The sequence below is a fragment of a genome, unplaced genomic scaffold, assembly GCF_019419815.1.
Source record: "Pyrus x bretschneideri cultivar Hongxiangsu unplaced genomic scaffold, Pyrus_bretschneideri_v1 Contig2, whole genome shotgun sequence".
NCBI classification, from domain to species: Eukaryota; Viridiplantae; Streptophyta; class Magnoliopsida; order Rosales; family Rosaceae; genus Pyrus; species Pyrus x bretschneideri.
This window is the reverse complement of record NW_025999501.1, coordinates 13,370,871-13,397,909: the sequence shown is the minus strand read 5'-3', so window position 1 is coordinate 13,397,909 and position 27,039 is coordinate 13,370,871. Positions and strand designations below refer to the sequence as shown.

Genomic DNA, 27,039 nt, shown 5'->3' with positions numbered 1-27,039 from the left:
GGGAGGTGTGAGAACCCATTTTTGGTTAGGTTTATGTGAAGTTTTAAAATTAGGAAGTGGGATCCTTCCCCACTGTCATCAATCAGCCTCTCCCACTTTTAGTTGGCCTTCTCTCTTTTTCTACAAACATCATCATGACCCTTTTATCTTTTCAACAATAATCATCACATCTTCTCCTTCACTCACGCCACCTCCCCTTCCTTTTCACCCATTTTCTGCCATCTCACTCCCACTCATAAATTTTATTACATTTTTAGTCTTTTTCCTCTCCCTACACCTCTCGTTCTCTAGGATCATTTTTATCACTCTCTCATTCTATTTACATTTCTCTCACTTCTCTCCTTCCCTCAAACTCTTTCCCTTCCTCTGCACGCATGATGTGAAATATTCTAACACTCAAATTAAAACCCTATGATTGTAGTATATGAAAGTAGGGATTGTTTTAGGCCGGGGATTAAAAGGGATGCTAATCTACTCAATTTAAACTTTAAATCACTAAACTAGACTCAATAACAGAAAACTAGACTTAGAAACACTTAACTAGACACTAAAAACTCAAAACACACTAAACAGACTCTAAACAATACAATACTAGGAAATAAACTCAAGACAGACTCTAAGGAGTTATTTGGATGAATTTTAGACTAGTAAGACTCAAAATACTAAATTGGACAGATTCAAACATGTTTCTAACTAATCTAACACACTTAATTAAAGGGGGGGGGGATTGCTTTGGATGAAATTAATGTAAAAACAAGAAGATTGTAAACTTAAACTAAGTTGCACGAAATTGGGGTGAATTGATGGGTGATAGGCTAGCTAGAGGGTCCTTCTCCACACATGATACACTTGCATACAAATTGATTTCCAGTTGCTTTTCCAATAAACCATGAACCTCAATGTCCCAGATTAACCGTGAACATCACTAATTAACCCTCAGATTTTCCTTAAGTTATTGAATTGGATGGGATACACATCAGCAACCAAATTATTCTTCAATAGCTCTCTACATGAACAACATAATAGAGATATAATCAAAGATCATTAAGCTTTGTGAAAATTATAAGCATTGACAAGGCATTCGTAACTATGAACAGGATGATACTCGTGCCAGGAATTTACTTAACACGATCGTGACTAGCAACCTCCACTACTTATGAATATAAGTTCATAACGATTAGGTGAAACTCCCTTATATTCTAGTATCAAATTCATGCATGCAAACTAAGTTGGCCTCCTTAATCAACATACAAGAATAAGTTCTTAATCAAACAGTTAAGTAAATTGCATTCACGATTTATGAAATCACAACTGGAAGTAATCAATTCATATTGCAAATATAATCATGGTTTTGAATTCACCTCTAACTAAAACAAATTTAGTTCCTCATGTTCACAAAACAAAGATAATTAAATTTAAACATTGAAAACAAAGATAGAATACACCTAGAAACGCTCCAACAATCCAACATCTTGAATGGCAAGCACGGCTCCAAGTGGATCCTTCTTCCTTCCTTGCTGTGGCACAATGGGTAGTGATTGAATTATACGGCATAGACATATATTTATAGGCTTAGGTGCAGCACAAAAGTAGCTTAGGAAAAGGATTTTAACACTTCAAATCCATAAGGAAAAGGTCAGCTATATGGTAGAAACCAAAGAGGAAAATGAGAGAGAGGTGCGGCAGGTTCCTAGGGGGAAAAGGTTTACTTGTTTGCATGATTTTAAGACTCCTTAAATTAGATGGGAAGTGGTTTAATGTGATAAGGAATCCTCCTTACAGCTGGAGATAAGGTAAGATAGGATTAGGATAAGATAAGATAAGATAATGTTGGATAAGGTTTGGATAAGATAAGGTAATTTGGATAATGTTCCTTCTTTGTAGCTGATTCATTATCTTCAATGCTTCCAAATTTGTTTCTCTAGATATTAAGCACATTCCTAGCCTCTCTTGATCTTCAAATTCGTCCATCCACCTTGCTCCATACTTATGCTATCCATTCCAAGCCCAAAACTGCTCTAAAATGGTCCAAATGCTCTTTCTTGCCAACTTTGCCATTTGGACCTACAAACATACGAAAATAACTTAAATCACTATAATAAATAGAAATTAACTATGTAAATGCAAGAAAACAAGCTAACTAAGTTGCATAAATATGCTCCTGTCAATGCAGAGGGCTCCGAGAGCCCCAAAAACAAGGAGTTGGTACTCCATTTGGTTAGTATTCATCTTGGAACATCCGTTAAAATTAGGGGTTTGGTGTGTGGAGATTGTTAATAGGGTTATCTTGTCAAAGCTTGGAATATCAAGGTGAGTGGTTTATGTAATATGTTGCAAATTATACTTATTTTCAAATATCTCTATTTCAAGTCAAGTATGTTGGATTTGTGGGAATACTTTCAGAATTATTAATATAGTGATATGTGGATATTTGGAATTGTTCATGGAGCATGAGAACTTTAGTGTTGCATTAATCTAAGGTATAAATGCAAACTGCACACGGAGACATTAGGGCAGAATGACCAATAGGAATCACGTGGTGAGTTACTATTTATGAAGGATATAATGAACACGTAAAGGGATTATGTGATATGGCACTACATGCATATTGATTTGATATTATTACTGTATTTTCCATAGTAACTAAAATGACATTGCTTGACTGGCATATTACATATTTTACTCACTGAGTGACTTGTTGCTCACCCTCACCCTTTATTTTACAAATGAGTTATTTGACAAGACAGATGTCAGAGGAGTTGAGTTTGGGTTAGACAAGGGATTTAAGATTTTTCCTTATTTTTGTACTCTGTAAGGATTTTGTAATAGTTACTTGTATAAAAGAAGTTCTTATTTTACGTTTTAGTTCTATATTTACTTTTATTCGCGCACCGGGCGTGGGGTCCCACTGACTCCAGGTTCGGGGTGTGACAGGAGGGGGAACAAATATCCTCTAGCTTTCTCTCTTTCTTGTAGGGATAAATAATTACCCTCCGAAGTTAATTTAATCCCCTACTTAAGGTAGGCTCAAATAAGCTTGGTGGCTATTTATTTCTCTTTCCTAGAAGAATCTAATTCCAAGTCAAAGTGAGAATTTGCATCAAATTAGGAAACAATCTTATGTTTCCCTAAGCAATTGGAGATCTCTACACTTATTGCCATTTCCTGCAAGCAACCCAGCAGGCGTGGGGCATTTGTAAAGCCAAAAATAATCCAAAAAGTTAGGGAGGTGACACGTGAACTTTTGGGTGAAAAAGACGAGACTACCCTCGAGGCACACCGGAATTCCCACATGTATGCCTTGGACAATAACAACTCAATCAATGGAGAGTCAAAGGTGATCACAATATGGAATTTATTTCATATTCCTCTCATCACTCCTTATCAATCCCTTATTTTGTTTTATTCAAAAGGTAACTCCCAAAACTTCCTATTTACATTAGGAATAATTGCCATGTTAATTTCAAGATATTATTTCACATAATATCTTGCAATTATTCACCCAAATTCACCATAAAGGGCCGGCTACTCCTCACCCTAAGGGTCGGCCACTCTCCTATAAATACCCCACTCATCCCACTAAAATGCTAAGTCATTTGCTACCTACAAACTCTTAAACACATTCTCTTCAGAATTATAACTTTGGCATTGGAGATTCTTTGGCCAAAGCCCCCCCACCCCCCATTCATTGTGGGTGCATGGGGCTTTTGACCTTAATCTTAGGTGTTATTATTTTGCATGTGCATTTTCGTCAAAGGAAGATTGCATCGACATACATTATTTTATCCAAGCGGTGGTGGACACTAAATTAATCTAAATGATAGGGAGGGAGATTCAAACTCTTTTTTTTATATTTTTAAATATAATAAATGTTGAGGGAGATTCAAACTCTTTTTGTTGTTGTTGTTGTTGTTATGAAGAGGGAGATGATTCAAAAATAATATAAGAATTTACAAGAGAAGGGAGTTTCAAACCCGGAATGCCTAGGTAGAAAGAATACCAACACCCTACCCACTTGGGGATGAAAATTAAAACTTAATTGGAGAAGGGTTTACACAGATTTAACCACTTAGCTATGCCTAGGTATGTCATACATGAACATGGTTAATGGTCCATCTTTGAGTAATCGAGAATCTTTTCAAGTAGTATAAGCTTGGTGACTCTACCCACAAAAACAAATTTACATACATTATTAGAAAATATGTACCAACAAAACCGTTTAACAATTTTTAATTAAAATTTGAATTCGAGGGTAACCAAGGGCACTTTTGTTTGGCCTTGTTAAGTTTAATCGAACTGGACTGAATTAGATATTAGTGTAGGCATGTGTTTGTTATATGCTAGACTAAGTTTAATGGGATAAAGGAGGACTCGCATCTACTAAATCGCTCACTAGGAGGTCTTAGAGAGACCGCCAAAAAACTACGGATTGTTAATCCCGTCTCCCTCGTCTGCAAGTAGCCAACCCAATCATTCTCCTTCGTACATGAGTAGCAGCTGCAGCCTCCTTCTCTATTGACCAAATCATAAATAGTTCTCACCGATCTCCAATGTCCCGTAAAACCCAGGTCGATTTAGGGTCTCCTGCTGGGTTGACCTAAACGACGGTAAAGACGAGTCTTTTGCTATCTTAGATCACACACACACACACACACACACACACACACACACACACACACACACACACACACACACACACACACACACACACATCGCTCTCTCAACCTCACAAACGCTTGCTTCCACTGATTCTCCCCCATCAGTCGCGTTCTGTCATGAAAATTCAGCGAACTGTGATTTGAATCTGGTGCGACAAATAAGGTAAGCAATTAGTAGGAATTGGGGGTTTTGAAAGGTGTTTGGTTGGTGAAAAAATTAAGAAAGAAATCGAAAGAAAATGAAATGTCAACTAGGAGGAATTGGAGATTTTAAAGTGATTTTTCTGCAAATGGGAGTTCCATGAAAGCATGGTTGATGAAGGAAAATTTTTTTGAGTGTCTGAAAAGGCATTTATGTGTCTGAATTTTGAGTGTTTGAAAAGATATTTGAGTGTCTGAATTAGCAGATATGGATTAAATAACATAATTTCAGAGTTTGTTAGTAATCCTGCTTCTTAGTTGGAACACTTCACTAAATCAGTCAAACGTAGTCTATTTTTAAGTCAATCCAACTTAGTACATGAAACTAGTCCAGTCCGAAATAATTCGATACAACAAATGCACCCTAATCGTATAATAAGGTGCCATCAAATTGTGGTTTATTACCACTTGTTGTCGTTTTAGCATTCACTATTTTTATTTTTCGTTTAAAATTTCTAACAAGTTCTAATTGTGCATATTTTCGTACCTTTTTTTCTAAAAAAAATGTTAAAGAGTATAAGTTTCAAATCAGTACCTAAGCTTATGAACGCAAATCACTTTTTATTAGTTACAAAAATGGTTAACGGTTCTTTCATTTTTTTTTAATTAGAGTAGTCATAGCTGACTCTTTCTTTGCTTTAATGTAAGTTGTTTATGTTTCTTTTCTTCCTTGCCATGAATACTTTTCTTCCTTGTCGCATTCAAGCGTTTCTATTTGAGCTGATGGTTGTAACCAAATTGCCGCAGAAGTAAGCAAAACTTGGGCATTTTCTTCTCAACAAGAACATTTGGCAAGAGTTTGTACAGTTTAAAATCTTTTGAAATCCTAAGAAATCCATAAAAATCCATGGAAATTTATAAGACAAATCCATATAAATCTACTAAAATCCATATAAAATCATTGAACTTATTAAAATTCTTTGAAATCTACTACTTATAAAGTCTTTTAAAATCCTCTGAAATCCAAATTGATTAAATCCCTTTAAATTCTCTATAACGTCACAGTAGATAGCTGGAAAAATACCCAATCAATTATATATAAAAGGTATCTGTACTTACCTACTTATTATCTATTCTAAAGTTGGAGGGGCATCGGCACTGTTCATGGCTACAGTCAATTGTTTGCCCCTCGATTTCATGCTATTTACAACAAAACCATCAGATCTGGGGTGGGCGGGGAAGTTAATTCTTAAAAGTTAGGGGGTATTTGTGTCCGTAGGTTTGAGCCAAATTTGACTTTATTTACAAAATTGCCACCGCCTTTTCTTTCCCGCTTTCTCTCTCCCGACTCTATCTAGCTCGGTAACCATCCATCAAATCTAGGGGTGGTTCGGTATGGGATACCATACCGAAACTAGTATCCCGAATCCCAAACCGAAATTTTTCGGGACGGGAATTTGAAGACCAATCCCAAACCAAATTTTCGGGAATCCCAAATTTCGGGAATCCCGAAATATTTTCGGGATTTTGGGACAAATCGGGAATCCCAAATTGAAATATGAAATTATGAATTGTTCTTCAAATATATAATTCAAGAACACATTTATGAACTAGGAATTTCATTTCATTCACACTACCATTTAATTGAACACTGGCATGCTTGACACTTTTTATCATAGTCAAAATTCAAATTAATTAAACTCTTTTTGCAATCTGTTGAGAGACAAAAGAATCAAGCCTTCTGAAATCATCAGCCATGACAGCAGCAATAATAAAATCCACATGAATATCAAATAGAACATGAAAAATATGCAAGGTGTAGGGCATTCTAGGTTGCTGAGCATGAATTAGAAACTACTAGCATCAATTATAAAAGAATAATATATATATATATGTATAAATATATATAATAATTAATATTATATATTTTCGGTTTGGTATGGGATTCCCGAAATATCGAGAAGCCAATCCCGAATCCCATACCGAAATTGTGGGATTGGTTCGGGATAGCATCCCGAAAATTTCGGGAATTTCGGTTTGGGAAATTTTTGGTTTGGGATCGGGATTTTTTCGGTTCGGTTCGGGATTTTCGGGAATTTTTTCCACCCCTAATCAAATCCCCCATCCTTTCCTTTTCTCGCTCTGAGCTCATTTCCTACAACCCTATCAAATTCGAGAGACTTCTCTCTCATTTCCTATCAAATTCGAGAGACTTCTCTCTCCATTTCTCTCAATCTAGCCCCAGCGCTGCTCACCCCATTCCTCTTCATCATCTCAGTTAAATCCGTTGAACAATCACTGATGCACCTCCACGCGAACCCATATCGAATTTTCCTCCTGCCCACGAACCAACCTCCATTTCGTGGATCCACCGTCCTTGCAAGTCGCCGACACCCACAAATGAACTCAGATACGACCATCAAAAGTAGGGCGGAGCTCTCGAAGATGTCAGATTTGAGAAGGGAAAACGTAAAGTTTTGTACTTTAGTGTTTGATGCTGAAGTAGATTGAATTTTCCCTCTCTCCGATCAAATTCTTCTCCTTTCCAAATTTTCTGCTCAAATCTAAAAAATTCCAGGAGCGGAGCGGAATTTAAAATGAGCGAGCTCTGCTTCTAGGCCTCCCCGAAAAGCTTGCAGGTCAGTCGTCCGAACCGATTTCTGAATTTTGGATGTATTGCGTTTGAAAATGCCGAAAATTAATTGTTTTGTTGGAGTCCGATTCATTTCGGAGGATCGGCGGTGGTTTTTAAATTTGTATTTGTATTTGGTGCTTAATTTAAAAAATTGGAGTGAGTTTGGTGTGGATCCGAGCTAAATTAAGTAATTAACTGACTCTGCAATTTTTAAAATTTTTCATTTGAATTTTGTTTCAGCAATTTCAGCTCAATTTCTATGTTTTATGAATTTTAATTTTAATTAATGCTTTTGTGGAAAGAAATTTGAATTTTTATGTTGTTTAATAGAAAGATAGGTGCTTGGATGGGAGTGGACGTAGGAGCAGGGAGTGTTGCGAGGAGGGGAATTAGTACCATCATCTGCTGTGTTGCAGTAGTGAAGTGATCAGACATCGGTATGGCATCTGCTGGCCTAGGGAATGGTGGAGTTGGCAGTTCAAGGTATGTTAGACAATAAATATGGCATAAGTGATGAGGCATTTTCCCTCTCTGCAAGTGTTAACCTCACCCTGTATGGGATTATGAAAAGGAGGGGTTTTCTTTTGCTTTGCGTTGCAAGGGATAGATGGAGACTTAATTTACTATATTAGCCTTATGAGTTTACGGACCTTCTAATATTTCATAGCGGGCCTAGAATTGATTTTCCGAGAACGGGAAACGTAATTGACTTTATATATTTGATGAAGCTTGAAGTAGCTTCTACCAGACAACCCCTCATTTCTTTATGGTAATTGAGCTTCATCTCTAATTATTTATTGTCTGATTAGATTATTATAATATTTGGGTTGTTGGATATGTTGGATTTGAATTGATTTTTTGTTTTCATTTTTCATGGTGATGGATTTTCGAATGAAATGCACTCAACCTGAATTCCAGTGGGGGTGGCTGAAGCAGCTGCCGGATATGACTTATGGCAGCCAAGGTTCCCTTATTGTCATGCTTTTAGTTTTATTAAATATGACAAGTTGATATAAATATATATGTACATAGAGAACTTACATCTCTTGATAGATTGTGTTGCTAGATAGTTTTTCACGTTCCTGCTCAAAATAAAGTTTATCATGTTATTCTGTCCAACTATTGATTTGGAACAACGTTATGTAAATACTTTATTCTGTCCAACTATTGATTTGGAACAACGTTATGTAAATGCTTTTCACACACCATACTTATAACACATTAGTCCTGTATTTGAAGACTTATATACAATACTTATAATTCGGATGAAGAGATCCTGATCTTTGTTTTTGGGAGTTTTTTTACGCTCTGCTTTTTGAGCGAATCTTTGTTTATCATTTTTTATCATAACACGGTCATATGGTGTTACTGTCCGTCCTTTTAGTTATTAAAATCTGCTTTTTTGAGTTGTACATAGAACTCTTAACGTAGAATTAGTAAAATGCAGGTGCAGAATGAACGACTAATCAATGTGAGAGAAGCTTTTAAATTTTTTGGGTTCAATTTTAAATGGGTTGTTATCAACCATTGAATTGCTTTTGGAGTTTTCATTTGATAAGAGAGATGGGGGATTCTTTTGGGTGAAACTTTTAATCCGTGAGATTTTTAGTTAGGTTGTGTTGTCGGTTTTTGCAAATTTCTACCGTGTTTATGCATGCATTTTTTGTTATAGATTTGGAGGAAAATAGCATTACAGGGTGTTGAGGGTTTGTTGGTGGGGGAAGGCAGCAGCGTTAAGATTTTGCAGGTGAGATATTAGGGTGAGAGAAAAAGGGGACAAAGAGCATCGAAGACACATTTGGGATTAGGGGTAGCAAAACAGGGGAAAAGAATATGACAGAGGAATGGACTCTTAATTTTTTTCTTAACTGGTTTGGGATTTTTCTTGCCTTTGGGGTCGTCATTGGCGTCAAGCATTTGGTGTCAAGCGGTGTCTGTTTTTTTCATAATTTTTATGTCGTTTGCGATTTTCTATCCTAGGATTTTTGAATTTTATCGTTCAGGTTTTTAAAATTTTTTTTGTCTTCGTTTGTTTGTTTTATATGTTGTGTTTGTGCTGGGACGCCGTTTTGCAAGTTCTCTTTCCATTGGGACCGCTGCATTTTTAAAGTGTTGAGGGTGAGATTTAGATACTCAAAACACTCCATTTTTTTCCCAAATATGCGCATTTGGTTCTCTTCGGTTTTAAATGTTTAAAATTAAATGGCTGTTTGGATAAAATCGTTTATTAGTTTATCTTATGTGTTGTGATCAGGAATTCAATTGGATTGGGTAAAATGCTTTATCAATTTACGTTATACGGAATTTTGTGTATTATGGTCTGTGAGTTTTATTGCTCATCGTTTGTTCTTTTTTCTTTGTTTGCCGGTTTCTTTTGCAGGGGATCACTACAGTTTGGGAGTCAAAATCACCACACTACCCCATCAAGGGTTCAGATCTTGCTGTCAGGTGATATGAGAGAGGGGGTTGGATGGTAATTTTGTCCGTAGGATTTCAGACGGATTGGGATGGGGTAGGGACTTTGTTCATTTAGTTTATTTCTGTGTGTGTGTGTGTGTGTGAGAGAGAGAGAGAGAGAGAGAGAGAGAGAGAGAGGGGAAGAGGGAGGGGTGAGGATGTCTGTGTCGATCTTTGATTCAGTGAGTGAGAGTATGACGGTGAAACAGAGGGGGATCATCGGGATTTCAGGGAGAAAAACACAGAGAGAGGGGTGATGGTGAACAGGCGCGAGTATGGTCCCTTAGTCCGGGATTCACTCTTCATCGTCCATACTCTATTGCATGCTCAGATAAGTGTCTTTTTCAATTACATTTTGTACTAAAATCTCTGTTTTTTTTATTGTTTCTTGCATTTATATCTGCGTGAATGTGGTGATTGAAAAGCCCAAAAACAAATTTTCCAAATCTTTTTGTACTGTTTTGTTATGTTAGGCAGCATGGTTTTTGGTTTTTAATTTTTTTGTTTTTATTTTTATTTTTTTAATCAGTTGGGGGATTTTCTGGGCGTCTATTTATTTGTTTGCCCTTTGGTTTGTTTTTCATTCTGGGTTCCCCTCTTTCATTAGAGAGTACAAAAATTCCAAAGGTAAACATCCATTCCCTTGCTTCCCTTTTCTGTCCATAACCAAGAATCGGTGAAATAAGTGTGGTTCTTGGATCTGCGGTCTGAAACAAAAAAATATGTCTATTCTCTGTTCCAGCTAATGTATCTGTGATTTCTTTGCAGGACGCTACTGCAACACTCAAGTCCGTTTGGAAAATGGAGAGCACACGACTTAAGTATCTCGGGCACAAGGTAAAATGTACCCTTTACTAATGTATGCATCCATGCACTAGATCTGTGAATTTTAATTATGCATGTGCACTCTCTGTGCCAAAAGTTTTTAGATCCGAAGCGGTCATGATGCTAAGTTAGGAAGGTTAATTTTGTCCTACGGTTTTGGGACGGATTGGGATGGGTCTAGGTGGCTGTCATTCGATGAGGGTTTGGTGAATGAGAGCCATGCCGCCTTTGCATAGAGAGAGAGGGAGTAGTAGGTCATGTTTTATTGTCTTCACTGCACCATTAGTTTGATTGCCTATCCCTGTGTATTTGATATTGTCTGGAAGATCACTTCTAATTCCTATAATAATCAGATACTCAATCTTCAATCCTGCTTAGTAGCAGTGATCACCACCTGTTTCATGAAAGGTACACGTGAAATAGTTGTTAATATTTGGGGACCAACAGAGCTCCTTATTTTGGGGGTTTGTTTATGTTTTTGGCAGGAGAACGATTTGGAGCAAGTGACTCAAAAAGTTAAACTTCGATATCAAAATTAATGGAAACCCGTTCGTATGATTTCTTCATCTGAAATTTTTGATTGCCCAATTGGTTGTTTCATCAATTAATTGTATGCAAACATTTATGTGTAATTTTTTACTTCTTCCACTTAAATGGTAAGATCAAGTTAAGCTAAGAACTTTGGGTTTTGTAAATGTTGTGTAATTAAATTATTCATATTATCAATTAATTTTGAGCAAACATTTCTGGGTAGTTGTTAATTTCCCTCAATATTCGATAATAATTAAATTAAAGCTGAGAACTTTGTATTTTGTTCATTACCTGCCGTATATTTTACTTGACAGAGAAAATGTACTTTCCTTGATATTATTCATGTTTTGTTTTCTTTCAGATCGCGTTGTAATGGGTCTCTTTGGAAAAACAATTCTTAAGACCAATTGTGAGGTTTGTTCTTACATGGTGCATGAGTGTTTTTATAATTCTTTTGCACAGTGTTAGTATTTGTAGTTGTGATTGGTGTTGTCCTACATGTTTGGCTTGAAGAAATAAGACACTACTTTTGATAAACCATATTGAGAGTGAAGGAATCTCCTTTTGACCTGGTCATGTTGGAGTACATTTCTACTAACTTGGTACACTATGGAAATTCATGGACTCTTTACTTGCCCCTTTTTGTATGTATTTGTTAACTACATGACAAAGTTTTCGACCTATCGCATCGTGCGGGCATGAATCCTAGTACTCCTCTATCTTGAAAGGATTATTTTAACTACCTACTTGAATTGCCTCTGAAACAAGGTCAATAAAGAGAAGCTCGAAGATAAACTTAATTATTGAGGAACTACGAATCAGGACGGATTAGTTTTATTGACCTTGTTTCAGAGGCAACTTCAAGAAGCAAATACACTAAAGTAGTAAAGCGTACAGTAAAACACCAATGCTTGTTGTAGCCCGGCCTAATCTTGTATGATTGGGTGCTAGATATCTAAATGTTCCAGCTATATGGGTAGTCTGAGGGTCTGCTCCATGGTCATATAGTAACAAGCCCAAAATCTCATACTAACTAGTTATTAAAAGATCATTATATACCGAAACATAGTGATTAAACTATCCAGTGACTTCATAATAATCCGACTTTTATCAATTTTAAGCGGGCTCGTTATGCAATGATTTTTCAGTTAAGTGTATAAAACACGAAAGAAGATTGACAAATTAACAAGCAAATAGCTAGGTCTATATTGCAAATCAGTAGATGAACATATATTACATTGACAAGCTATCAAGAAAAAGCTATACATACATATTGTTTGCACCCTTTATTTTATGCGAATACCAGTTTGCAACAGAATCCTAATTGCTTAGAGCAGTCAGCGACCGCCTGAGAGAAGTGTCGACTCAACAGAAGAAAACCCCGTCCTTGATGAAGACGGATATGGCTTTGCAGAATCATCAAAACCTTCATGGGGCGCAAACACTAAGCCACTGGAAGGATGCGCAAGAACTGACTACTCCGGCAAAGAATGTCACAGTCCAAATACTGCACAACTTGGCGCATGCTTGGCCTATCTGAAGGATCTGAATGAGAGCATAACAACCCAAGCTTCAACACCAGTTCCACTTCCTCAGCTACGAATTCCGTGCTTAACTTTCGATCTCTTACCTCAAGAATACTGTTTTTCTTCCAACAAGAAAACACCCAGCCGACCAAAATCACATCCTGAGCTGGACCTTTTAGCTCTATTGGCCTTTTTCCACAGGCAACTTCAAGCAAGAATGCCCCGAAAGCAAACACATCGGTGTGTGTTGTGGCCCGGCCTGATCTTGTATGCTCTGGAGCTAGATACCCAAGTGTTCCTACAATATGAGTAGTTTGAGGGTCTGTTCCGTGATCATATAATCTTGTTAGGCCAAAATCTCCTAGCCTAGCATTCAGTTCCCCGTCTAGTAATACATTACTCGCCTTGACATCTCTATGAACCACAACTTTCTCCCAATTTTCATGAAGATATAACAACCCTGAAGCCACACCTCTGATGACTTTAAACCTTTGGCTCCAATTAAGAGTGGCCACTGGTTGGTCATAGAGATACTTGTCTAGGCTTCCGTTAGGCACGTAGTCATAGACCAAAAGAAGCTCTCCTTTTCTTCTACAATATCCCAAAAGTTGTACTAAGTTTCGATGACGGAGGCGGCCAATGCTCACAACTTCTGCCATAAACTCCTTCACTTCCTTGCCTCGATTCATGTGAGACCTTCTTCACTGCGACCTCAGTTTTAGAGGCAGGTAATATGCCTCTATAAACCTTACCAAATCCCCCCCTTCCCAAAAGTTCCTTTTGCTTGAACCCTTTTGTAGCAACATATAATTCTTTATATTTAAACCTTTGAGGCCCATACTCAAGCTCCCAATCTTAAAGCAGTTCTGCAAACTTCCTCTTCCTTCTTATGGCATACATAATGCCAACAATTGCTAGCAAAACCAAACTCACAGACATCACAGGCACACCGATGGTTAAAAGCTTAGATACTTTTTTACCTCCTATCCTATGCAGGTTGGGAAGTTGTGAGTGAACAAGTTCTTGAGCTTGCCCATTCATTTTAAAGCTCAAGCCTAAAACATAATGAGACGTAGGAAGAGAACCGGTGGAGGATGAGAAGCCAACGTACATGGTTTTGTGTAGGATTGGGGAAAGGTCATGTTTCAGAGATAAAAGTGGAGCATGGGGTTTACCAGCACTGACTGGAGCCAACGTGACATTGATTTGCTTCTTGGTACCATCATATTCCACCCAAACTTGCATTGCTTGACCACTGGTGAGGGACAAGTTCCGAAACCCACCATTGTTTTCAGCATAGTATCCTCCGGTAGAAGATTTCACAGAGTTCAAACCATTAATATCAATTCCTACATGGTTGTTATTGATGTCATTGAACTCGATCTGCTTGGTAGTGTCTAGCTCTACAGCAAAAATATGATTGGTGACATTGCCATTGTTGGTTCGATTGAAATGGCCTAGGAAAGGGCCGTGTTGAGCTTGGGGAATCCCTCTTTTCAGAGCAATAACTGTAGAAATTTTCAGGTCGACGGGCCGATGGCCCACTCCAACAACACCGATACTGTCCCCACTTAATCACCTGCACAATCCTCAGGTGTGGGGTTTTATCACAAAAGGCCTCGATGTTAGTTAGAGAGGGGTATTTCTATTTAAAGCACTCTTCTCTTCTCCCTCTGTCCGATGTGGGACTGGGGGTTCCAACACTCCCCCGCACGTGTCCGATGTGGGACTGGGGGTTCCAACACTCCCCCGCACGTGAGACCCCACTTATGGGTCACACGTGAATTTCCACACATCGGCAACCACGTGGAGCCATGTCGGGACTCACCCAATCACGTGGGGCCAATGGGGACCCACCCAAACACGTGGCATCTTTGGCCTACGTGGACAATCACGCGGGGCCAACGGGGACCCACCCAATCACGTGGCAGTACGGGCCCGCCTCCTGGCTCTGATACCATGTAGAAATTTTCAGGTCGACGGGCCGAGGGTCCACTCCAACAACACCGATACTGTCCCCACTTAACCACCTGCACAATCCTCAGGTGTGAGGTTTTATCACAAAAGGCCTCGATGTTAGTTAGAGAGGGGTATTTCTATTTAAAGCACTCTTCTCTTCTCCCTCTGTCCGATGTGGGACTGGGGGTTCCAACAATAACGAAGGCCATTCCATGAGCGCTCACAGTTGCAAGCACCGACCTGATAGCGAACACAAATGTCGTAGAAAATGAGAAAGCATTGGTATCAGAATATGAGTTCTTGAAGGTGACTGGGTTGGGGTAGAAGGCATGGCCCTTTATCTCTTGAGAGTCATTCGTAAGCATCAAAAGACCGTTGGGTGTGAACTGGGCTACACCGTCTAAGCTAAGATATTCTGACCGGAAACCATTGTAGATGAAGCTAACATTTTGAGCTACTGCTAGGGTTGCTTGTATGAGTATTACAAGCTTGAAAAACATGGCTGCCATTCTTAGTTCTCTCCATAACCTCTAGGAACTTTGTTATAAGCAATGCAGCTTAGCTGAGCTGTCCCTTCATTGTCTCACCAATTAAATGTGTTGTCTTTGTGTAGCAGAATAAAACAGATCCCTAACTGTCCACTGCCTACCACCGTACGCAACTTCTCAACTCAAATTAATTCAGACTTTATATGTGATTGTGTAGGTGCAACCTCCAGCCATGAGAAGGTAATTCTTCACCATACAAAGTAGGACCAAGAAAAGACCCTAGACAGGAACAAGACTGAGTTGAACATAAAAAGAAAGGAACAAGACTCTATTGACAATAAAAAAGAAAGGAACAAGACTCCTAACTCATCTTATCTAGTTACTTTTGAGAGTCGTTCTCTTGGTCACTAAGTGACTAAGAATTTATAGTCATTTATCCTTATATTTGATATTAACGATTGAAAACGCAATTACTTGTTGTACACTCTTGATATCAAATCAAAAGATGACTAATAATACATTTCTTAATCGCTAGATAAAAGATAACATTTTTAAATTACTATCTTTATGATGATCAATTCCAAGCTAGTTAAGTTGGGCCTACCATGGCAGTACAATTCCTTTACTTGTGGTAACGCAAACAAAAATGAAAAACCATTCTCTCAATTTTTCTTACTTTAATATTCGTTTGTTTAAATTATTATCTATCAAAACATAAACAAAAGAAGTGCCTAGATTTCTGAGAGACATGTGAGCAACTCATTACTAACTACACCGATATTGTCTCCCAACTTGCAGGTTATCTTAAAAAAATCATAATGTAATTTGAAATCGAACCACTCAACTTAAGTCACACTTATTTTTGACAATTTTCCGTCGTAGAATTCTCGTATACTTCCACAAAAAGTTGGAAATTTCCATGTAAATTGCAAAAATCGTCAAGGAATGCTACATTATCATCTAGATTCAGATCTCACAAAGAAATTAAGAGTTCATAAAAACTACAAGGACAGAGGGGAACCTGCATGTAGAAAAATATTTTCAGAGGAATTTTAAGGTGATCTAGCGGAAGTAGCTGGAGGCGAATTGAAAAACACACAGAAAAGCTGGCGTGTTGAAGATTGAAGAGTTCAATCCTTGTTTATTTATTTGTGTATATGATATGAGTACACCTAGCATAGAATACAACTCTTCAAAGTCGATACAATCGATCATAAATGTACATTGCTAAAAGAGAGTAGAACTCCACATATATGTAGACAATCACCATCTAAGCTTCGCCGGGAAATACTTGTCAATAAGAGATGAGTAATATGGCTTAACTTTTTCGACATCAATTCGATCTTTGCTCTTGCTGCATAGGTCATATTTATTGAATATTTTGAAGCCACATGAGATTCTCGTCATCCTCCTTGTTCATCAGGTGTTTATATGCCCCTTCCTTATGGAAAGGATAAAACGAGTGATACCGGATGACGAACGAGCCAGCCTGAGGCAGTGTTGTTCCAATCTCCTTGGCGACCAAGTACATATAGTCGTCGTGCCGCCATGACATGGTCACATTTTCGAGTCCACACCCTTGTGAGTAGATTCCACATTTGGTGTTGTAGGAAGGATTGTTGTAGTCCAGTTTGTCCTTGAAATACTTGCGGTGAACAATGGAATCATCAAAAGCATATCCTAAAGAATGTGTCTCCAAGAACAGCCCATTGGGGAAGTCCTACGGATTGTGGAAGAAGAAGCACTTTTCCAAGGTCATGAATTTGAGCAGTAAGGTGTAACCGATCTTCACTAGGATAGTCTTTCCGAATTGATTCAGCAGTTTGCAACAAGTGCTCAATTTGGGTTTCATCCAAGTCAGGGTCACTGTAATCCACAACCTCGTTCAGGAGTTCACAACATTGCCATACACTCATATTGAATCGATTCAACTTTTTGTACTTCTCCCTCATCCTCTTCACGAAATTGTACATTTGATTAATGGTTACACCCGCAGAATTCCTTCATGCTTTTCTTCCTTTCGCTTTCTGCATTGTAATCTCTAAATGACCGGCCAAACGAATTAATTTCAGGGGCAACGAATGCATCGCTTGATGCGGCAATTTCTTCATTGGTCCCAGAAGAAAGCTTATGGTTCTCCACTTGTGACACAAGCTCAGGCTGCTCAGTAGAGAGAGTCATCCTTGCCTCCAAAACTCAAAGCGATGTATGATTTTAAGCAAATAAAAACAATAGAAGCAGTAGCAGATAGTTAATTAGGAAGGTAACAGAGGCTGTTGGTTGTTTATGCCACACCACATTGCGAAAGTGGGTTTTTACAGTCACATTAAAAAGTTCTTTGGATGACAAAAATATCAATTTTATCCAATTAGTCCCAAAAAAAAGTTCAAGTAGTGTTGAAAGATTTAAGAGCTGTCATTGAAACAAAGTGATTAAAATCGAAGTAAAAAGCATACATATATACACCAAATAGAGTACTTCCCTGAGTCATATTAGCCTATGCTAGAATAAAAAAAAGAGAGTAAGATTTATCGACTTTTAGATATCATATTCGAAGTTCTTTTTTTGACATTTTTGGGGTGTGAGATCAACCACCTAAGCTCTGAGATGTAAATGTGCTTCATGGAGAAATACATGCCACATGCTTTTTCAAGAAGTACTTTGACTTTTTGAAAAAATGACGTATGATTAGAAGTACTTCTTACATAAGCAGTCACAAACTAGCTTGGAATTGTTTGCTCACCACTTTTTTTCTGGTTTTGTTTGGCCCCTTTGGGTACATTAGTTTCTCTTGATTTTCAAAGGTTGTATTGTATTTCCATCATAAGTTCTTTACAATTGTACAACAATATATAAGGAGATTGACTCCTTGAATTACGCCACAACATGTGGCTTAGGGAAGACAAATAACAACTCCTTGAATTAAGGGAGTTGACAACTAAGGTTAAGAAGATTGACAACCCAAAGATAAACCGGACTCTTAACCACCTAGGGAACAATCAATACCCATAAAGAACAAAGAAGAATAGTTGACCAATCCCCCTATTGTCTAGTGTTACCGTAAACCTACCTTAGTATTCAGGAAACCCTAATAACCATTGGACTACTTCCAATAGTTTCGTTACCTTTTATTAGCTTCGTGTTTGGTGTCTGAGTTGTATTGTTTGAATATTTGTAATGTAATTTGTTATTTTAGTGAAAAAAAATAGAACGTTGATTTTAGTCCTTTTATCATATACAAATCTTTGAATCTTTTCTCTCCTTGCAGTGCAAGTTTAACTGCAGTAGATTATCTCCCTAAAAGAATATCATGGTACTTATAATTTTTCATAAATTACTTTTACCCAACCAACATATGGATTGTTCCTGCATTACCTTTATACAACTAACAAGTTACAAGACTAATAGGTTACATGTAACATTCAATGGCCGCAACTATATGCGCTATGAATTCCAGTTATAGAGAGAAAAAGAAACCCTCATTGCTCGAAGTCAGCGACCACCTGAGAGTAAAGTCGGCTCTGGAACATATGAAATTCCCTTGCTCGTTGACGACGCATATGACTTTACAAAATCATCGAAACCCTCATGGTGCGCAAATGTTAAGTCTCTGGCAGAAAGACAATCAAGTGGCAACTCCAGCAAAGGAATGTCACCCTCCAAATACTGCACAACTTGGCGCATGCTTGGCCTGGCTGAAGGAACCGAATGAGAGCACAAAAGCCCGAGCTTGAATACCAATTCCACTTCCTCAACTATAAATTCTGTACCCAAGTTTGGATCTCTTGCCTCAAGTATATTACCTCTCTTCCAACAAGAATACACCCAATCAACCAGAATTATCTCTCGATCTTGACCTTGTGTCCCTATTGGCCTTCTTCCACAGGCAACTTCAAGCAAAAATGCACCGAAAGAAAACACATCAGCTTGTGTTGTAGCCTTGCCTGTTCTAGTATGCTCTGGAGCTAGATACCCGAGTGTTCCAACTACACGAGTAGTCTGAGGGTCCTTTCCGTGGTCATATAATCTTGCAAGCCCAAAATCTCCTAATCTACCATTCAATTCCTCATCAAGTAAAACATTACTGGCCTTCACATCTCTGTGAACCACAACTTGTTCCCATCCTTCGTGAAGATAAAACAACCCCGAAGCGACGCCTCTGATGACTCTAAACCTCTGCTTCCAATTGAGAGTGACCACTGGTTGGTCAAAGAGGTACTTGTCCAGGCTCCCATTAGGCATGTAATCATAGACCAGAAGCAGCTCCCCTTTTCTTCTGCAATACCCCAATAGTGGTACTAAATTCCGGTGGCGAAGCCTGCCGATGCTAGCAATTTCTGCAACAAACTCCTTCATCCCCTGTCTTGAATCATGTGAGACCCTCTTTACCGCAATCTCAGTTTTAGAGGAAGGTAATATGCCTCTATAGACCTTGCCAAATCCCCCAGTTCCCAAAAGCTCTTTTTCCTTGAACCCTTTTGTGGCTATATATAATTCTTTGTATTTAAACCTTTGAGGACCATATTCCAGCTCCCAATCTTCAAGAAGCTCTGCAAACTTCTTCCTCCGTCTTATGCCATAAATTAGACCTGAAATCGCTAGCAACACTAAACTCACCGATATCACAGGCACGCCAATGGCTACAAGATTAGATCTTTTTTTACCTCCTATCCGGGGCAGCTTAGGAAGTTGTGAGAGAACAATTTCTTGAGCCTGGCCATTCGTTGCAAAGCTCCATCCTAAAACATAATGAGAACTGAGGAACGAGCCAGTGGATGAGGAGAAGCCAACATACATAGTCTTGTTAAGGACCATGGAAAGGTCACGCTTCAAAGACAAGAGTGGAATTTGGGGTTTATCAACAACGACTGGAGCCAAAGTGACGTCGATTTTCTTCTTGGCGTCATCATATTCCACCCAAACTTGCATTGGTTGACCACTAATGAGGGTCAAGTTCCGGAACCCCCCATTGTTCTGAGCATAATATCCTGCCGGAGCTGATTTCTCTGAGCGCAAACCATTAATATCAATCCCAACATGGTTGTTGTTGATGTCACCTAATTCGTTATTCCATATGGTATCAAGTTCTACAGCAAAAACACAATTGGTTTCATTGTTGTTGGTGTTATTGCAAAGGCCCATGTACTGGGGTGGAAAAGCTCCAGGAATCCCCCTTGTTGGAGAAATGACAAAGGCCATTCCATGACCGCTCAGAGTTGCATACGCCGATCTGATAGCGAACACAAATGTCGTAGAAAATGAGAAAGCATTGGTATCAGAGTATGAATTCTTGAAGGTGACTGGGTTAGGGTAGAAGGCATGGCTTTTCTCTTGAGAGTCATTTGTAAGCATCAAAAGACCGTTGGGTGTGAACTGGGCTACACCGTCTAAGCTAAGATTTTCTGACCGGAAACCATTGTAGATGAAGCTAACATTTTGAGCTGCTGCTAGGGTTGCTTGTATGAGTATTACAAGCTTGAAAAACGTGGCTGCCATTCTTAGTTCTCTCCAAAACCTCTGGGAACTATCTTATAAGCAATGCAACTTAGCTGAGCTGTCCCTTCATTGTCTCACTAATTAAATGTGCTGTCTTTTTGTAGTAGAAAAAAAACAGTAACCAGACTGTTCAGTGCCCGCCACCGCACGCAACTTCTTGTTGAAATACCCACATCGATTGTATCTTTGAGAAATGAAGAGTTTAAATATTTCAACCTTACTCTAACTAATACTGAGGTTTTTTGTGATAAAACCTCACACCTGACGAATTGTACTGGGTGGTAATTACTAAGTTGGGGACAACATCAGTGTTGTTAGAAGTGGGCATTTGGCCCGTCTCTTTGATACTTCTACATGGTATCAAAGCCAGGAAGTGGCTTGTACTGCCACGTGATGGGTGGGTCCCCTTGGCCCGCGTATAGGGTGAGTCCTCGTGGATTCATGTGGTTGTCGATGTGTGGATTTCCCACATGTGACCTTCTAATTAGGTCCCAACTAAGAGGGCTTGTCGAAATATCTCGGATCAATTGTATCTCTAAGAAGATAAGAGTTTAAATATCCTAACTAGACTCCAACTAATACCGAGATCTTTTGTCATGAAACCCTACACCTGACAATTTATGTAGATGGTAATTATTAAGTTGAAGACAATATTGGTGTTGTACCTTTGGCTCACCTCTTTGATAATTTTACATTTTTCAACTCAATTAATTTTAGACTTTATATGTGATTGTGATGTTGCAACTTCCAGCGATGACAATGTTAGTTCTGCACCATACAACGTAGGAACACGGCCCTATTCATCATAAAAAGAAAGGGGTCGCCATTCATCATAAAAAGAAGGGAAAATGATGTAGAAAGAGCCAAGTTAGTTCTTCACCATACAACGTAGGAATACGACCCCATTCATCATATATAAAAAGAAAGGGAAATGACGTAGAAAGAGCCAACGTAGGAATACGACCCCATTCATCATATATAAAAAGAAAGGGAAATGACGTAGAAAGAGCCAAGGGGTGTAGGGAAGACGATGGAGATAGCTGCTTGGGAATCACTCAACCAGAAGTAATGGATTCGCTCAATGTCGCTAATCGTGGATTCACTTGACACTATTAAGTCTAACATTTGACATAAGAGGAAAAACTCACTCTCTTCTTAGATTGATTATAATTCACTAAATTGATTTCCTTTTGAGTACATAAGAATCCCTTTAAATAGGGGGATTAAAATAATTGATAGGATAAATATTAATACTAAAGATTATAGTTTCTAGACATCTAAATAAAACATGGTTTTGAAAGATGAAAAGCCACCAACAACATGTATAATACATAGACCATATTAACTAGTTGTTGTGGGCTGCATCATACTCCTCTTCTCAGAAAGATCTCGTCCTCGAGTTCAAATCCTTTCACTACAGAAAAAAATAATTATGCCGTAAGAGGCTTATGGACACCTATATATGTGTCCTATAATAATAGCAACAGTATAACAACTAAAATATTATATGTGCCCTCTATGAGTGTGTCCTTTGATCAAAAGGCACAATATGATGTTTTGTGCTGAAATAGGCAAACACAAATAAGCAGCCTATTTGTGCCTTAGTTCTAAAAACAATAACAGACACCGGCACAATTTTGAAATTCAAAAAAAATTCAAAATTTTCACAAAATCAAAATGACAGATACAATATGGCTATTTGGTGGATTACACAACCAATACTGACAATAAAATTTTCTAATTCCTCACAATAAATCTTCATCAGGAGATGTTCGGCCAATTGTCAAAAATCGTCCAATTCTGTTGGTGAAGTTTGCCTTCCAATAGTTTTTCCCCATCCTCCTACACAACAACAATAGTAACAGAAAATAATTTGATGACGAGAGCAAAGTAAAACAAGATAGTCTTAATACATAAGAATAGACACCCCTAACAGTATGCAGTTGAAATAAAAGTTTTTCTACTATAAGGGCATCACCGTACATTAAAATTGTGGACATTCTATGATTAAGTAAAGTACTTTGGAATACGATAAAAAAAAAGGGCAAGACAAAATTACACTATCCCCCATCGAAACCTACACTGACATTCAAAGATAACATTTGGATTAAAGACAACATTCAATACCCTCACGAGTTTAACTAATTTAAAGTGACAAATATATGTAATTCCTCACGGATTCCAAGACTACATTCAAAGTTTAATCAAACATAATAATCCTATTGCTTCGGCATTTTATTCCAACTAATTTAAGGGAATGAAAGCATATCAATTTGCAAATGCTGAGAAATTATTAAGTGGTACTGTAGTACCACGTCAGCATGATACTTCTGTTTAAATTTAGCCATCTGTATTTTTTTATATAGTTGAAAATTAATATTATTTTTAATTTTTACATAAATTTAAAAAAGAAAAAAAATGAAAAAAACATAGGAGATCGATCTCCTTCCCCTTCCTGCGTTTGGATGGAGGGATGGTGGTGATGATAATCAAGAAGGATGGTACTAATTACTTCCTCTGGTGGTAATCATAAGTGGGTGAACATGATTTCGATCACTCTCTCTCTTTCTCTCCTCTGGGTCGAATCTCAGTCAAATCTTAATTGTCGAACCTTCAAATCAAACCCAGTTTCCTTCTTTACCAACTCGCCAAAATTCGATCAGAAACGCGTTGAAATTATAATTTGGGGCGCTGTGTTGGATTTTCCTTTTTACCATTTTTAGATTTTGTTTTTACCGTAACCTTAAACGTCGAAATTCACCGCGTGATCTACGCTCTGTTCTTGAAATTCAGTGAGGAGGTGAAAAGAATCCTGGTTTTTTTTTTTTCAACCGAATATGGGCAAGTACAGAGGCCAGGGGAAGCCCAGAGGAGGATGATTGTTTCGCAGAAAGACACAACCTTTGAGAGACCCAGAGGAGGGAAAGAGAGAGATCGAAATCATGGGTTGCTTTCTTGCATGTTTTGGTTCTTCCAAAGACGAAAAAACACAGGTGTAATCAGGAAAGTAGGGATCGTTCGATCTCTTTTTTTCTTTTTTCTTTTTTTTTTTTTTCTTTTTTTCATTTTTTTTCAATTTATTTAAGAGGTAAAAATGATATTAAATTCCAGCTGTGCAAAAATAATGACAGATAAATAGCAAAATTTGAATGGAAGTATCACGGCTGACGTGGTACTACTGTACCACCTAATAATTTCTCGGGGCAAGTTGTGAGAGAACAATTTCTTATGCCTTGGCGCCATTCTAGAAGATAATGACAAGTGAGGAGTGAGCATGTGGACGAGGAGATGCCAACATACATAATCTTGTTATGGACCATGGAAAGGTCGGTCGCACTTCAAAGATAAGAGTGGAATGTGGGGTTTATAAACAACGATTGGAGCCAAAGTGACATCGATTTTCTTCTTGGCGCCACCATATCCCACCCAAACTTGCATTGATTGATCGCTAATGAGGGTCAAGAGAAGAGAATGCTTTGAATCCTTCTTTTATTCTTCCCAATTTAAGGTATAATATACAATTCTAGAGCTGCAATGATAAGGAAGGGATGATTACAGTAATTACAATACTAAATTACAAGGGATTAACCGTAACTAGGAAATCTTAAACCATAGGAAACTATATACAAGTCAACACTCCACCTCAAGTTGGTGTATTTTGATACTTTTAGTACCTGCACAAATATGGTTAAAATCACACAAAATACTTGCAAGAGAACAAGGTAATTGTAGTAAAAATGCTCATGCAAGGTCGTTCCCACATGAATTATCTAAAACAATTTATGCAAAACCAAAATCTTAGTTAATTATTTGAAAACAAAGATTAGAAATGGTTGATTTTGAATTTAAGTATAATGAAAACAAATTTAATAAAAGCAATTTAGGAAAAACAACTAGTAACCAATTAAGAAGAAATCAGACCAAAAAGAAAAGGTTTTGAGAAATAAGTTTGGAAAAGCACTAGGGTTTCGCTATCATCTTAACAATCCTATGTAGATTTATTAATTACTTATAAATTACCCATGCAACTTTGAAAGTTAGGTCTTCCTAATGCATATTCTACTTGTGATATTCAAGATAGAACGTATATCAAACATGCAATCCGTCTGTGGCATCCAGATCAAATATAAACATGCATGACTCATTACGCTTTGTGAAAACCTTTTGAAAAACCATGCAACCTTTACGACGTGGCATTCGCCCTAAGTGAAATTACAACTATCAATCACAAGAAGCAATACTCAATCCTTCGGTGGTATTCTGACTGAATTGCATCTGATTACTTATCTAAATATCCCAATGATAGCTAAGCATTAAGATATCGAGACAGTTTAAACACAGTGATTAAGAACTCAAAGTACGCATGCATAATATCATAAGCAATTAAATAAAAACTACATATTTATGTTAAGGCTCATGGCCTTGTTGCTAGGGTGAAAGTTAGTTACGCATATTCATAATTAAAATCAAAAGAGTTTTTATTAAACTAGAAAAAGAGTGAAAACATCTTGTAGAATAAAGTCTGAAAATTTCTAAATTTTTGCCAAATTCCTCTTTCCAATATCACATCAAGAAGAAGAACTAGGGCCGGCCAAATGCCTTTTTATACTACATAGAAAATCCAATCCTTCCTAGAAAAGGACTTAGAACAAAACTAGGAAACTAAATAAATTAAAATAAGGAGAAATTAGGTTCTCATCCCTAATTGTTATATAGTATTGATTGAAACCTTATTGGTTTTAAGTTTTTGATCAAAGTCCCTTGACTTTATCCATGTTACTATAACTACTCATAATTACTTGTCATTTTTAAATTGTTTTTTCTTTTCACAATTGTATTATTCATTTTCACATATCCTTTTGTTGGCTTGTTTCGGGAAAGTTGACCTGGTTGACCTAATTTTTAGGGATTTGAAATTTGAAAACTTTTATCAGTTATATTACCTTCATGGTTAGCATTGTGTTAATCAACCTCCATTGTAGGCACAACCACGTATATCCCTCAATTCTTTGCCTACGCCTGCAATTTCCCCATAGAGATCCTCTAAGCCTAGAGCATAGTGTTCCCTAATGTCTACATCTCAATGGTTGCCTTGTGGTGCACATTGTGTTAAGTTGGGTGGTAGTGTACAAATGATGCTGAGTGTTTCTTGGTGAATTGTACAATTTTTGAACATTCTTTTCCTTGGGTACATTCTCTTCCAAAGTGCAAACACACACGGAGAGGTTTTTAGCATTGATTAGGGCAATCTTTACGCGTGCTTTTTCTTTTTCTTGTGTACATTCTTTGTATTTTTTGTAATAGTTTGTTGAGCCAAAACTAGTGGGTACATGGTTTTTCTAGTGGTTTGAATGTACCCATGAGTTTTTTCTCTTATCCTTTTTTTATTTGGGTACAATGTTATTTGGGTATGTACATTGTTGTGTTCATGCAGGATAATATTTTTGCTGTTGTCAAGTTCATGGGTACATGCAAAATTAATTTACTGGGGGTACATTATTTCGCTTGACACAACTAAGTAAAATTCATAAAACTTTGTGCACAATTGTTTGTTATATACATTGTTTTTAGTCTCATAACCCATGAGATTTTTACCATTTGTAATCCAATAATTATGGGATTTTAAATTTCATAAATGGTGCGATTTGTTAAATATAATTTCAAGTTAAAAGAGAAAATAATTGACATAAAATATATTAATGCTAATATGCTGACATGTACAAAGTCAAGAGACTTTGATCAAATTATAAAAATCAATAAGGTTTCAGTTAAAAAATATTGGTGACTAGGGACTGCATCCAAAGTATCCCTTAAAATAAATTAGGAAACATAATCCTATATTGATTAGGATAATAAGCCCAAAATCTTCACGGCCACGTTTTGGACCCATATCTACTCCAAAACTGGCCCAAATTAGCTAGATTTAAAACTTGGACTATTCTGAACACTTCTCCAGAAGACCACGAACCTATTAGAGGTCATCTTGAGCTCCAAAAATTGCAATTAAGCACAAAACATCACTTTCCAGCACCACCCACTGCTTCTTTATTTCTTTGCTAGAAAATAACCACTTGGTAGAAAAATCTAATATTTTGATAGGTACAAGCTAATGGACTCACGAACGTCTTCCAATTTGAATCACTTTAAAATTCGTTCGTTTGATCATTATTTGCTTTAGAGGAAGTCAAATGTCCTATATTGAAAATATAAAGCAAAGTATCAAAATTCTACCAAAATAATTACCAAAAAACATACTAAGAATAGGGGAAAAATATATTATATAAAATCGACTCATCACATATATAGAGTAAATTGTAGCTATG

At 37.5% G+C, this 27,039-nt stretch overlaps 1 protein-coding gene, 1 long non-coding RNA gene and 2 pseudogenes across 6 annotated transcripts; 1 reads left to right on the top strand and 3 right to left on the bottom strand.

Annotated features, from left to right (window-relative positions):
- The first annotated feature begins 6,917 nt into the window (after positions 1-6,917).
- LOC103927218 lies at positions 6,918-11,823 on the top strand. 5 transcript variants are annotated; one of them, XR_007258226.1, is made up of 5 exons: positions 6,920-7,438; positions 7,765-8,398; positions 9,815-11,124; positions 11,202-11,268; positions 11,609-11,823. It is a non-coding gene; the product is annotated as an uncharacterized LOC103927218 (long non-coding RNA). The 5 variants fall into 5 exon arrangements; XR_007258225.1 differs by lacking the exon at positions 11,609-11,823 and having other exon boundaries at positions 6,918-7,438; positions 7,765-7,917; positions 8,163-8,398; positions 9,815-11,469; XR_007258223.1 differs by having other exon boundaries at positions 9,815-11,268.
- A 606-nt stretch (positions 11,824-12,429) lies between these two features.
- On the bottom strand, positions 12,430-15,422 carry LOC103927223 (annotated as a pseudogene).
- Positions 15,423-16,361: 939 nt separating this feature from the next.
- On the bottom strand, positions 16,362-17,401 carry LOC103927237 (annotated as a pseudogene).
- A 1,130-nt stretch (positions 17,402-18,531) lies between these two features.
- On the bottom strand, positions 18,532-20,819 carry LOC103927227 (L-type lectin-domain containing receptor kinase IV.1-like). The gene is made up of 2 exons (XM_009336123.2): positions 19,885-20,819; positions 18,532-19,809 (listed from the first exon to the last, which is right to left on the bottom strand). The coding sequence occupies exons 1-2, from the start codon at positions 20,714-20,716 to the stop codon at positions 18,713-18,715; spliced, it is 1,929 nt and encodes a 642-aa protein (XP_009334398.2). The 5' UTR covers positions 20,717-20,819; the 3' UTR covers positions 18,532-18,712.
- Positions 20,820-27,039: the final 6,220 nt, after the last annotated feature.

What these genes read in the sequence shown, in the direction of transcription:
- LOC103927227 (XM_009336123.2), bottom strand. Translation starts at nt 20,716, where the DNA reads ATGGCAGCCACGTTTTTCAAGCTTGTAATACTCATACAAGCAACCCTA. An exon ending in TAAGCTGCCCCGGATAGGAG is followed by an intron (nt 19,810 to 19,884) that starts GTAAAAAAAGAT and finishes TAGCGATTTCAG; the next exon opens with GTCTAATTTATGGCATAAGA.